Here is a 13,601-nt window from a genome sequence, read left to right on the forward strand (position 1 = left end):
GTTCCTTCTGGGAGCCTGTGTGAGAGCTGGGGTCTAGAAAGTTTTCCCTTCCTGCCTTTGACCTTCCTCTCCCGTTTGGACGGGTTACATGCTCATTCAGTGGATTCCTTCCCTCGCTAGCTTTTCGGTTTGCTTCTCTCCCAAGGTTCCAAGGGCCTGTGTGGCCCTCCCCACTCTCCTCCCATTCAGTGCCTCACGCGGCCCCTCCGGCTCTGGGGAAACAGTGATACCAGCACTGGACGCCCCCACTGGACGCTCCCACGTACTTTGATAGGAATTAACCCTGTGTGATAGATACTCCCCACTTCACAGAGGTGGAAACAAAGGCTCAGAGAGGTGAAGTGACTTCCTCAAGGTCACAGGGCCAGGAAAATGGAGAGCCCAGGATGTGGCCTAGCTTAACAGTGCTGCTATTGTGCCTCATATTTGGCGTTAAGAGCAGACACAGGGCAAAACGGACCTAGGTGTATACGTCGTGGCCCTGCCCTCGCTAAGGACCCTAGGCAAGTCGATCCATTTCTCTGGAGTCTCTGTTTCTTTGTAAAATGGGCATGAATGTGTTCCTGATTCATTCATTGGGTAGTTTTAAGAGATGAAATGTGATGACAGCCAGCGGTGAACCTGGTCCCCCAAGCAAGCCTCGGTCCCCTCTGTGGAGCCATCACTGCGTACCTGGGCTATGTGAGCAGGGGACCTGCAGGGAGGGTGGCAGCCGAGAGGGCGTCACCCTGGATCTGAGGCCAGCCCACCCAACCTCGCGCCCCCCACCCCCTTCATGTTCCTCTGCCACGTGGCCATCTGTCTCCAACACTGTTCCAGCCTTACCAGGGCAAGAAAACTTGGGACGCCTCATGTCCCGTAAGAAGAAAAAGTAATTTTAGAGAAGGAGGGATCCTGTGTTAAACTGTTCTCCCCTCCACAAGCATGCACGACTGCCGCGTAAGCGCATGCGCACATACGCGCTAAGCCCCACCCAAATGTCCCCACGGTGAGGGGACGCCCAGCAGTGTGCCCCGCTCTCCACCCCTGCAAAGGATCCAGTCTATTCAGAAAGCAAACTCCAATACGCAGTCCAAAAGGAAATAACAAAACAAAAAAAACCCAAACTTTACTTGCATTTAGCCGTTAATAAATAATTTACAATATGTACATGCGGTGACACTCTACACAGGTCGCAGACACAAGGACGCAGTGAGGGGTCCCCACTTCCAAGCAGAACGCGATCAAACACAACCAAAATAAAGTGCTTCACTTTTTACTTCCGACATAGGGACCATCTAAAGACCAGCAGGGCGGGCCGGGGCCGTGCCTCCCACCCGCCTGCCCTGCCCGGGGTTGGGCAGAGAGAGGGGACCTCTTGGGGAGGAGGCGGGGAGCCTCCCGGGCCAGTGTATGAGAGGTCCCTGGGGAACAGCAGAGGGCCCGGACAGTGCGGGGCTGCGGGAACCGCCCGCCGCGGGCACCGCACCCTCGGGCGTGGAGCCCAGCCCGGTGTCGGTCCCTGGGTTCTCCGGAACAGCAGCAGAGGCGGGACCGGTTCGGGGCTCCTCGGATCGGCGGCCTGGGCTGACAGGAGGTGGGCGCCGGGGCTCTCGGAGGCAAGCCTCTCCTGGTTTGTGCGGCCATGGGCTTAAGGGAGGGGACTAGAGGGACGAGACCGTCCAGGGACGCTCGGGGCAGGGAGCGTCTGACCCTGACCGGCAGACCCCGCTCCTCTCCCCAGCACGCAGACCTGGGTGGACGGGCAGGGAGCAGGGCTCCGGGGGAGCAGGTGAGGAGGACGAAGAGAATCAGGGCAGGCCAGCTGGCCCCGTCCACTGCGCCTCCTGCCCACGCCCTGCAGCCCACGCTCCCCCACCCAGGAGGCTCTTGCCACCTGCTGGAGAGAAGGGAACAGAAATCGAGGTGGGGGCGGGGAGAGTTCTGTTTAGACATTTAGAAATGAGGACGAGACCTCCTAAGCACGGTGGAGAATGGGGGACTGGGAGGGAAGGAACCAGAGGAGGGCACCTGAGCCCACGAGTGGCGTCAGCTGCAGGCTGTCAGGCAGGGGGCCTGGGAACCAAAGCAGGGGCACAGCGGCCACACTGCACACGGTCTCCTCGGCTTACAGGGAGGCCATGGGCGGGCAGGAAGGCACCAGGTGGGCACAACCTCTCAAAGGGTCACGATTCCTGGGGGTCGTCCTAAGGCCCAGGGGGAAAGGAGGCCCTGCCTGGGGAGGGGGTCCAGCCTCTCAGATGCCTCAGCCCCTCAGCTTAGTGTGCGCGAGTGTGCTCGTGTGTGTGTGTGCGTGTGTGGCGGGCGTGGGCAGCAGTCAGCTGGGCCTGTTTCAGTGCATTGCGGGGTGGAGGGGGCGGAGGAGCTCGACTCTGATCAATCCCAGTGTCTCTGGTGGGGCGGGGTGGGGGGCTTCGGCCCGAGGGGCTCTGTTTTGCACATTCACACTGCGGGGCGGTGGAGGGGAGCGGCTCCCCCTCTCACACAGCTCTATTGTCACAAACATCACAGGACCGGTCACCACAACCTCTCGCGGCCTCCCCGCCGACGACAATGACGCGTGGGGGGCAGAGTGGGGGGGGAGGCCGCCCCCCTGCCCGAGCCCTTGCTGGCAGACGGCCCAGGGCAGCTGTGAGGTAACCGTCCACAGTCCACTGGCCAGCGGCCGCCTCGGCTCCTGACCCCTCCCCCCCCGGAGGATGCCCTCCCTCCCCCCGACGGCCCCGGTCTCCCTGCAGCCGCTCCCCCCACCCCCACCCCCCCGGCTCAGGGACAGGCAGCGCCCGCCTCTCTGCCCTACGGGGCGACAGCCTCCAGGACGGCGGGGAGCAGCGTGAGGAGCAGGAGGCTGCCCAGGAGCGGCCGGGGGGCGGGGGGCATCCCCACCGCGGCGGCCCGGCCCGGCGGCTCCCGAGTCCTCTCGTACAGGTGAAGCCTGTCTTTGTTGGAGTGCAGCATCTTGACGTCCTCCAGGGCGTAGTAGGCGGCCAGCGTGAAGTTCACGTCGCCCGTGGTGAGCAGGTCGAAGACGCAGGCCTGGTAGTAGAGGTCCTCCACGGGCAGCTTCTCCTTGCACTTGGCCACGGCCGTCTCGTACGGGAAGGTGTCGGGGGCCGCGGGCGCGGGGCTGGCGGCGGCCGGCCTGCGGGTGCCGGGGCCCTCGGCGTTGGCGCGGAAGGCCTGGAAGTCGATCTGCTGGTTGAGGGGGCAGCCGCGCAGGCAGAGGTAGAGGCCCTGGCTGTCCCGGTCCTCCACGGCGTTGACCACCTCCTCTGGCATGCGGACGGCGAAAGTCAGGTATCGGCCCACCTGGCGGACCACGATGGTGGTGCCGATGTACTTGGCCTGGATCTCCACGTGCTGGCCCGACACCTTCTCCGTGATCTTCAGGCTGTTGGCTCCGTGCTTGTCCCCACCATTCTTGGAGCCGTCGGCGAAGGCGGCCGGGAGCTCGTCCATCTCAGCCTGGTACACCTTCTGGTCCACGCACTCCTGGAAGTTCTTGAAGATGATGGTGAGCTGGGGGGAAGGGGGGGCAGGAAAGGAGCGGAGAGAGGGCGTTAGGCGGTGCTGAGATGGTGGCGGCGGGGGGGGGGGGTCAGAGGGGAAGGCCCAGCCCCATGCTGGCGATGCTGGGGACAGGAGGAGCCCCCAAGATGCCCCGATTGCCCATTTTGGTCACCTTTCAGTGCCACCTGCATTATTATGCACTTAGCACTTTTCCTTAAAACAACTAGTTTTACTGTGAGACAAAGCGGGGGACAAAAGGAGAGAGGGAAACCAAGAAACAGAGTCTTACTAGAGAACAAACTGATGGTTACTAGAGGGGAGGTGGGTGGGGGGATGGGGGAAATAGGTGACGGGGATTAAGAGGACACTTAATAGGGCATCTGGGTGGCTTAGTCGGTTAAACGCGCAACTCTTGGTTTTGGCTCAGGTCACAGTCTCATGGTTGGTGGGTTCAAGCCCCACGTTGGGCTCTGTGCTGATGGTGTGGTGCCTGCTTGGGATTCTCTCTCTCTCTCTCTCTCTCTCTCAAAATAAATAAACTTAAAACATTAAAAAAAAAACTTAAAAAGAATACGCTTATCATGATGAGCACTGATTATAGAATTCTTGAATCACTACATTGTACAGCTGAAACTAATGTAACACTGTATGTTAACTACACTGGAATAAAAATGAAAAACTTTGGGGCGCCTGGGTGGCTCAGTCGGTTAAGCATCCGACTTCGGCTCAGGTCATGATCTTACAGTTTGTGAGTTTGAGGCCCGCATCGGGCTCTGTGCTGACAGCTCGGAGCCTGGAGCCTGTTTCGGATTCTGTGTCTCCCTCTCTCTCTGCCCCCCGACCCCCGACTCATACTCTGTCCCTCTCTTTCAAAAATAAATAAACATTAAAAAAATTAAAGTTAAAAACGGAGTAAAAAAAAAAACCCCACACTTGTTTTACTTTAAAAAAACAAAACAAAACAACTGACTTAGAAGGGGAACTTTAGATCACTACCCTAAATAGGACACCAGATCATTTACTACATAGAGAGGTGAACCATAAAAAGAAAAGCATAGCTAATTAAAAATAAAAGTTCATTAAATTTTTTTTTTAACATTTATTTATTTTTGAGACAGAGAGAGACAGAGCATGAACGGGGGAGGGGCAGAGAGAGAGGGAGACACAGAATTGGAAACAGGCTCCAGGCTCTGAGCAGTCAGCACAGAGCCCGACGCGGGGCTCGAACTCACATACCGCGAGATCGTGACCTGAGCCGAAGTCGGACGCTTAACCGACTGAGCCACCCAGGCGCCCCTAAAAGTTCATTATCTACTATAGTAGGCTGAGTAATGACCCCCAGGATATCAGGCCCTAATCCCCGCAACTGTGAATGTTACCTTATATGCAAAAGGGACTTTGCAGTTGTGATTATGTTAAGGATACTGAGATGGAGAGGTCATCCTGGATTATCTGGGTGGGCCCTAAGTATAATCACACGTATCCTCCTAAGAGGGAGGCAGGGGGAGATCTGACCACAGAAAAGGCGAGGGCTCTCTCCACGGAGGCGGAGACGGGAGGGATGGGACCACAGCCCAGGAGTGCCGGCAGCCACCAGAGGCTGGAAGAGGCACTGAACAGATTCTCCTGGGAGCCTCTAGAGGGACTGGCCCTCCTAACACCCTCACGTTAGCCCTGAAAGACTCATTTCAGGTTTCTCGCCTCCAGAGCTACGAGAGATAAATCTCTGCTTGTTTGAAACACTGAGTTTGTGGTATTCGTTACAGCAGCCGTAGGAAACGAATACGGTCCACAATCATCTAGCACAATCTTTCAAGCCGCCGGCGGACCTGCAGCCAAATTCCTTCGAGAGGACTGTGAGCCACTGGCTGAACATAACCGAGAAAGAATGAGCAGGCAGAGGCCAGCAGAGGCTACTGTGGCAGGGCTGCCCCGAGGGCCACCTAGCTGGGCCTTGGAGGTGAGCAGGAGGAAGAGGAAGTGGAGGAAGGAAGACGGGGGTGGGGTTCCATGCTGAGCATGCAGCCCTGGCCAGGGCCGGAGGAGGAAGGCCCATTTCTGCTGGTGCCTGCAGCTGGGGGGTGAGGGGCAGCTGCTGGGGGAGAAGCAAGCGTCTGGGTGGCTGTGTGGCTCCACCAGTAACTGTCCTCCTGGGAACCACAGACATGGGCACTGCCGCTGGCTGCATCTGCCGTGCCGGGCCCTGTGTGTATTGCTTCTAGCCCTGTGTGTCACTGCCAGGGACAAGGACAGGACCTCCCATTTACGGTGCGGGAAATTCAGGCTCAGAGAGGTACAATGGCTCACACAGGCAGCAAAAGGCAGAGCTGGGTTTAGTCTCTTGGTTTCCAGCCCCTGGGCTCTTTTCAGCCACAAGCCCGCGGGGTGGGAGGCCTGGAAGAAGGAGGAGAGACAAACGGACGAGGGAGTGAGTGCTTTCCCCGCGTTGTCCTGGGTGAGGTGCTCCCTTCCCTGCTCCTTCCTGCATGATCCCAACCGGGAAGACGGCATGGGCTGGAGACATGAGTCAAATCTGGGAGAGCAACCACCACCCCTCCTTCATTCCTGTTCCCAGGTGCCAGCTTTTAACCACTGGCGGCTCCGGGTGCCTCTAAGGCCACTGCCCCCTGAGCCAAGAGCAGCTGGAACCCGGTCCAGACCAAACCCAGGGAGGCAGGTGGGGTCACGGGGCAAGATGGCACCCAAGGCCTTTTGGGGCTCCCTGCTTACCCCCACCCCTAATCCCTGCCCTACCCCTGGCCACTATTCCTAGAACTTGTCCCTCCCTTCTCCCCTCCCCAGCCACCAAGCCCCAACCTCCTGCCCCTCAGGAGCTGCCCTCCTCGCCAGCTGAGGGGGTAACACACCTCAGAGGGGCCGCAGGTCCAGGGGGCCCTGGTAAGAGGCAGGCCGCTGCTGACAACACGGACGCCCCGGCTGTGGCTGAATTCTGTGCCTGGCACCCTGGCCGATGTGGCAGCGGATGACTGCCTAGGGGGGCCCTCGGGGTAGAGGGTGGGTGACGCTGTGAAGCGCTACGGGAGTTTCTGGTCAGACAGTCGGTGTATGACAAGGGCGAAGCCCAGGCACGTTAGAAACCGCAAGCAGGTCCTACCGGCAGGGGGAGGCAGGACAGCTGTGAAGGACCTCAGCTCAGGCTGAGGGGCGGGAAAGGCCAGGGCTGAGGGTGGGGTCTGGAGCAGGCCCCAGGCCAGATGGTGCGGCTGCAATTCCGGGGGTGCGGGCGTGGCCCTGGGGCACAGACAGGAGGCTGAGGGGGACGCGGCAGAGAGCCACCAGCCTGGGGCCTCAGGAGCAGAGCTAGGGGAACAGACTAAGGACTGGACGGGGTGGCCCAGGGGCCACAGAAAGTTCTAGGGCGGGCAAACCAACACGGTAGCCAGGGCCCAGCTGGAGGTGTCCAGGGCGGTCTCATCACTGCTCTGTGGGCGCCCCCACACTGTAAAGCGTAGGGGTGACCAGGCTGGGAGAGCAGGAGGGCCTGGGCCTTCAGAGAGAAACTCCCCCTTGTCACCCCAGTACTCAGAAAGGTGAGGAGGAGAGATGGACAGTTGGACTTTTGGGGGCTCCAGGCTCTTGGGCCTTTGTGGGCCCCTTCCTCCCTCCAAAATACTAAAACTACATTTTGTGACTGCATTGGGATCCAGGCCAAGACAGTCTCGGTTGGCTTATGCTGATTTTTTCCTTCCAACTTTAAAACAAATGAAAGCTTTCTCGCGGGTCCCCGGCAGTCTTGGGGCCCTCGGTGCTGTGCCTGTGGGGCCCGGGGAACGGTCAGGACGGAGGGGGGCACATTCTGCTGTCCACACGGGACACGAGGAGGGGCTGGTGCTCCCAGGCTGGAGGCTGGGGACCCGGCCAGAGTCCGTGGAGTGCCGCACCAGAGGCCCGCCTGTGCACGGCCCATCGGGCACTGGCCCCCAGTTCCCCAACCCTCCCTCTGAGGTCACCGCCTGGTCCCGGGAAGCAGCGCACTTCTGGTTTGCTGTGGGATGTCAAAGGTGGCCATGGCTTCTCCATCCTGCTTTGAGCCCGACTCTCTGAGCCCCGGGGGGGGGGGGGGGGGGGGGGGGGGGGAGGGCCTCGGCCACTGCCATCTACCTCCTGCTGTTTCCTTCTCTCCATCCCAGGGCTCCCGCCCTGATGTGGAGGCTGCCTGTGGGGGGCCGGGAGGTGCAGCCAGGGTGGTCTGGACAGTGGGTGGTCCTGCCATTGGGAAGGGGGTGAGGGACGAGGGGCTCTGGTGTCCCTGCCTGGTGTGCTGGGGGGGGGGCTGGGGAGGGGGGTGCTGCTGCTTTCCAAGTGCCATCAGCCTCCTGGAACAGGAAAGGCTGGTTTCCCTCTAACCGTCATCTCTCGTGGAGACAGACTCCTGGAAGGCTGACAGGCTGCTAGACTCTTCTTGGTACCAGTGCCAGGGACTCAACCACAAGTAACAGCATGAAGGGGCCTGTCGAAAGCCGGGTGGCTCGCTGCCAGCATGGCCACGGGTGCGGCTGCCACTCCTGTCTTTGCTGCCCCCCTGCCCAGAGGGGTCTGAGCACCCCCCCCCCCCACCAGGCCTGGCACTGGGAGCTGTATCCACGTGAGGGGGCTGAATAGTCCAAGACCCTTGTCCTCAAGGAGCTCACACTCTAGGGGTGACACATCAAATAGATGAGTGAGGCAGTGGGACACATGGTAAGTTCTAGAGGGGAGGGGGAGAGCAGAGCAGAGACCCCAGTTCCTCTCCTCCCTGAGCCTCAGTTTTCACATCTGTGCAATGGGGTGCTACCAGCACAGTGAAGCTGGGGGCTGGGCACAGAAGGAAGCCGGGGGAAGTGGGGGTGGGAAGCTGGCTAAAATGTCGGCTTGGGCTGGAAAACCCTACATCTTGATCACCTACGAGAACACGGGGCCGGGCTGGATGATGCTTGTATCACAGGAAACGAGCCAAGGCCCTCTGGGTGAGGGGCGGGCCGAGAACAGCGGGTTCAAGTGGGCAGAAGAGACAGGCAGAAGGCTCTCGTGGGGAGGCACGAAGGCCCCTCAGAGATAACAGCCTCTTGGCTTCCGCTGCCTCCCCCGAGGCTCCAGGCTGCCCTCCCATCTCTCCCCCAGGCTTCTGCTCCCGTCCCTCCATGTCAGGCTCCGCAGAAGGACGTGGAGGAGGCCCCGCCCAGTGCTCTGGGCAGAGCCGGGGGCACCCAAGGGCCTCGGCATCCTGCACCCACCTCAGGCACCCCTCGGCCAGCTTTGTTCTCCATCCTCGGCCTGGGAGGTGCCAGGAGGGGAGGAGGCACCTAGCACCGAGGCTGCCGCAAAAGGGGTGTTTCGTCAACGTTTGCCGAATCAATGAATGAACAAAACCAACACACCTGCGTGGTGGAGACCTAAAAAAACAGGCGCGGGCAGGCCCAGGGCGCTGGAAACCGGCCACCGATGTTTCTCAGCCGGGTACCCTGTCTGCCCCGAGGCCCGAGACAGACTGAGCCCGTCACAGCCGGGTGTCCGGCCAGGCCTCCTGCTGCCTCCTGGCTGATGAGGGCGTAACAGAAGGTGGCTGGGCTCTCAGCCTACCGGATGACCGAGGTGACCCTAGGTCACAGCAGAAGGGGGCTGGGTCAGTCAAGCTCTGCTGCAGAGCTCCCTACTTTCTAGAACTTCCATGCCCGGACAGGGCGAGAGGTGCTCCCATCCCTGTCCGAGCACCTCTCCCGGCCACAGGGCCCAGCGGGCATCTGGAGCACGGCGGGCGTCTGAATAGGTAGCACACAAGAACGAATGGGCGACTGATCCACTTGGTCTGGGAACAGCATCGCTGGGCTCGGGGTCCCAGCGTGTGCCAGTGAAGAACGGGGGGTGGCATCCAGGGGTTCTAAGCCCAGGCACGTCACCCCAGCCTGTACGACCCAACGGGAAGTGGCCTGAAGGCTCTCGCTCCAGCCTGTCACGCCCCCCTCCCCCACCCTCACGGGGCAGTGGGGAGCAGAGGCCCACGATTCCTCCCACAATGCTTCCCAGGTCTGTGCTTGGCTCTGTTATCACGTTTGGTGCTCACGCCACCCTGGGTTAGGAGGGGCAGGGCTTCCAAGGCCCGCGTCGCTCTCACACCCTCAGACTCCCCTGTGTGGCCCTGCCAGGACGGGACAGGGAGGCGAGGTCCCCTCCCGCGGGATGTTTGCTGCTGGATTTAGAAGCTGCAGCCTCAGGCTCCTGGCGTTCATTTATCTTGGCTCTAGGGAAGGAGGGAGGTGGGTATGTGCAGGGGCCGCAGGGAAGGCGGCTGGGTCCTCGACGTGGGCCCTGCTGTCTGTGGAGGGCTGAGAGGGCGGACGGGGTGGAGAGGGCGCTGGCCACAACCCTGCCGCCCACTAGGCTTCACGGCCTGGTGCCAGGACCCTGCTAGGGCAGCCACGGGGCAAAGACCCACTTGTTGCCGCCCCTGCAGATGGGCCCGGGAAGAGACCCTCTGGAGGCAGCAAGGGCCACCGGAGCAGGGGGAGATGGCAGGAATTTTCTTGGCTGCCAGGTCACCTCACTGTCCTCCTCTTGGGCGTGGAGGGACAGGAAGGAACAGAAACGCCCTTGTAGACCAGCCTGGCATTGCCCAACGTGCCGCCTTGCAACGTGCTCTTCCCAGGAAAACAGACTCACTGCCAACCCGGAAAGCCCTGGGGGCTGCGGTGGGCTAGGCCCTGAGGAGGCACACGTATCCCCGTCCCCTGGGCTCCCAGAGCCCACCAGCCTCCTGGCCTTGAGGCTGCGCCCTCTGGCCCAGTCTCAGGAGGAGGCCATGGGAGACTCTCTTGGAAGTGGGGAGGGGAGGGAGGGTCTGTGGAGGATGGGGATGTCCAAAGGCCTGGGCCACAGGCCACATTTGTGGCTGCTTCTGGCTGTGGCCCGTGAGCAGGACTTGAATCTTGCCACCCAGATACTGAGGCCTCCTTGGGTCAGAAGACGACTGGCTCTCAGCGGCCTCTGGGGCTCCAGATGGTTCGGAAACGCCTCTCATGGCAACGAGAATGTGGCTGACTTCTAGAGCCACCCAGCCCAGGTCAACGCTAGCTCGCTGTTCCCAGCCGACTGCACTCTGGGTGGAGAGGCGCATCCCGTTTGGGGGCTGGCCCGAGGGAGGAGAGGAAAGCTGTGTGGGTGGCCCCTGGGGTGCTCTGTGAGCTGCTTCTCTGTCCTCACCTGTTCCACCTCCCCCTGTTCCCAGACCCCACCGCCCTCTCTGCTCTGGGGCTGCGGCCTCTCCATACAGGCGTGGGGCAAAGAGAGGGCAGGACGGTACCCCACAGCCCTGCTGACCCCATCAGCACCCTATAGCCCTGGCCCCCAACCCGGCGTCCCTCACCTGCTCCATGAGCCAACACTGGGGGTTTTAAGAAAAGAACACGTGCCTGACCCAACCCAGAGATCTGGTGTCACACAGGCCTGGAGGGGGTGGGGGGGGGGCCAGAATCACCGTCTTCTAAAATCTGTTCACGCCGCAACAGTGCAACCACGTGAGACGCCCCGGGCGGGACCGTCACCTCCAGGGGCTGGTTGGGGACACTTGTCCAGGGCAGACAGGAGTTCACCCTCCTTGAGAGTGATGACGGAAACATACCTGTAGAGAGGCTCCTCTTTCATTGGGTTTTAATACTGGAATTCTACCACCATACAGTCTGGGGGCAAGAAAGGAATATCCCAAAAGTCCGAAACCGAGTACCCTGGCGAGTGTTTCTACAATTTGTGGACAAGTGGCAGAGTGGATGGGGGCGCCACCTGCTTCGGCTCAGGTCATGATCTCATGCCTCGTGGGTTCGAGCCCCGCGTCGGGCTCTGTGCTGACAGCTCGGAGCCCGGGGCCTGCTTCGGATTCTGTGTCTCCCTCTCTCTCTGCCCCTCCCCTGTTCACGCTCTGTCTCTCTCTCTCAAAAATAAATAAACAAATCAATAAAAGTTGCGGACAATAACCCCAGTAAGAAATCCACGTTAACAGCCGGACCCAGCATTTGCACCGGTATGCATACATGCGTGCACACACACTGAGCTTCCTGAAACGTGTCCCCTTACCACGTACAATGCATTCACAGCCTGCCTTTTCTATTGGTGTTGGGTTATGCCATCTTGTTCTACCCTGCCCAATTAAAAAAAAAAAAAAAAAAAAGGTGACATTTGTATGCTGGTTCCTGACCCCAGAAAACTGATGTCACAAGCCCTTGGTGGGCAGTATCCGGCAGTTTGAGAAATACCGGACTCCAGGCAGCATGAAGAGGGGGTTCCTGGTTGGTTTATCTCAGGACAAAGATTCTCTGGACATTCCTAAGTCATCAGCCCATTTACTGAAAATAAGAACACTGGGAGGGTGCAGGAGGTGTCTGGTCTGGGCCCTGGTCACAGCAGGGACACCCACGCCTCAGCCTCAGCTTACCTTGCTGGTGGCGGTGGCGGCCGAGCCGGGCAGCACGGGCGTGTTGGTGACCTGTACGTTCAGGTAATTGTTGTCGATGAGCGGCCAGGCGCCCTGCACCTTGCAGGTCTGGAAGCGGTCAGTGAAAGTCCTGAGGTGCGGGTCCCCGAAGAGGCCGCAGTGCGTGTAGTTGGGGGCCGCCGCATGCTTGTGGAAGCTCTTCTCGTAGTGGCAGATCTCGGGGCTGTCGGAGCGCTCCTGGCTGTCGCCCGGCGGCGGGAGGGTGCGCAGGCGCGGCTGCGACGTGGGGCCATCCTTGGAGCAGTTGTACTGGCTCATGAGGTCCTCTATGCCATGGACGGCCGAGTGGTAGGCCAGGTCGCCCCGGCAGGTGCGGGCCGTGCGCCGCGTGCACAGGGCGTAGGTGCGCAGCGCCGCGCAGAACTCGGGGGCGTCGTCCGAGGTGGGGGAGTGGCTGCCCGCCGTGGCGCTCCAGAACTCAGAGTTGCACTTGAGGATCTTGCACGGGGACGTGGCTGTGGGGAAAGGAAGGGACACACCGTCAAGATCACTGGGCGAGCTCCGCCCCCTCACCCCTGGGGGCCAGCGCCGCAGGCACACGCACGAGGACATCCCTTCCCAGGGGGCGCCACCTGCGCTGCACGTTTGCACGCAGAAGGCAAAGAGTCTCCGCAGGTGGCAGTGCAGTGCGCAACCTGCCCTTCCCAGCCTTCCGCCTAGAATGACCCCAAGTGGCCAGGCGTGCAGACCAGCCTGCCACCAGGGCCGGTGGAAGCCCCTCCCACTGCCCCCAGCCTGTAAAGAGGAGTGGTCAGTGTTTCTGGGCAGCAAGACTTTGCGAGCTCACAAAGCCACCCTGCCGCCTTGGACATCTGCTGATGCTTTCACAGCGATCCGCAAGCATTTTGGCAAAAGCAACAGAAATTTGGCTGGGAATTAAGCCCCACTATTCAGTATGTGGCCTGGCCTCTGCTACTGTGTGACCTCGGACAAATCACTGGACGTCTCTGTGCCTCATTATACTTCCGTAGAAAACGGGATGATGGTAGCATGTACCTTATGAGGCCGCTCAGAGTGTTACGGCACTAAGGAGGGCACTGACGTAGATCAGAAGCCCCATGAATGTTGGCTAGTTGACGGTGAGCTTTGGTCACAGAAGACCCGGTTACCGTCACCCTGTCTGCAAAGCAAGAGTAGCTTCCCTGTTGGTCGCCACAGTTCCATCCCTCCTTTATCCTGCTTGGGAGGGGACGCTGGGCAGCAACCGACAGTAATAACCTTGGATCTGCCTTAAGTTGTGTTTTTAAAAAAGTCACTGACAAGCTTTGAGATCTTAGTGATAATCAGCTACAAAAGACCGCGCCTGAAAAACTGGGGCTTTGACACACCTTCGTCTTGTACCTGGACACGTAGAACCTGCCCTTTCCCGGCCTCCCAGATTCTTTTGCACAGTCTGTAGTGACTTCAGTGGCCAGGCATGCAGCCCAGCAGCAGGAGAGAACATTCTACGCAGCCTCTAGCAGTGAAAGGGGCTGGCGGATCAGCGGAGGTGGGGGGGTGGGGTGGGGGAGGGGGCAGCTGCAGCCCAGGGCTGGACCGATCAGCAGGAGAACGGGGCTGTTGCTTCAGCCAGTCCTGCCCAGGCCACTAGCCTGGCTCATGAACCCTT

At 60.3% G+C, this 13,601-nt stretch overlaps 1 protein-coding gene across 1 annotated transcript in view; it reads right to left on the reverse strand.

Moving 5' to 3' along the window:
* Positions 1-1,083: 1,083 nt before the first annotated feature.
* Positions 1,084-13,601, reverse strand: part of RGMA (repulsive guidance molecule BMP co-receptor a) — a 47,751-nt gene continuing 35,233 nt past the window's right edge. The window contains exons 3-4 of the mRNA XM_043554769.1: positions 11,933-12,447; positions 1,084-3,519 (exon numbers count right to left, since the gene is read on the reverse strand). Of these exons, the coding sequence (XP_043410704.1) occupies positions 2,797-3,519; positions 11,933-12,447 (1,238 nt within the window). The 3' untranslated portion in view covers positions 1,084-2,796. The remainder of the gene's footprint in view (positions 3,520-11,932; positions 12,448-13,601) is intronic.

Source organism: Prionailurus bengalensis, chromosome B3 (assembly GCF_016509475.1).
Source record: "Prionailurus bengalensis isolate Pbe53 chromosome B3, Fcat_Pben_1.1_paternal_pri, whole genome shotgun sequence".
NCBI classification, from domain to species: domain Eukaryota; kingdom Metazoa; phylum Chordata; class Mammalia; order Carnivora; family Felidae; genus Prionailurus; species Prionailurus bengalensis.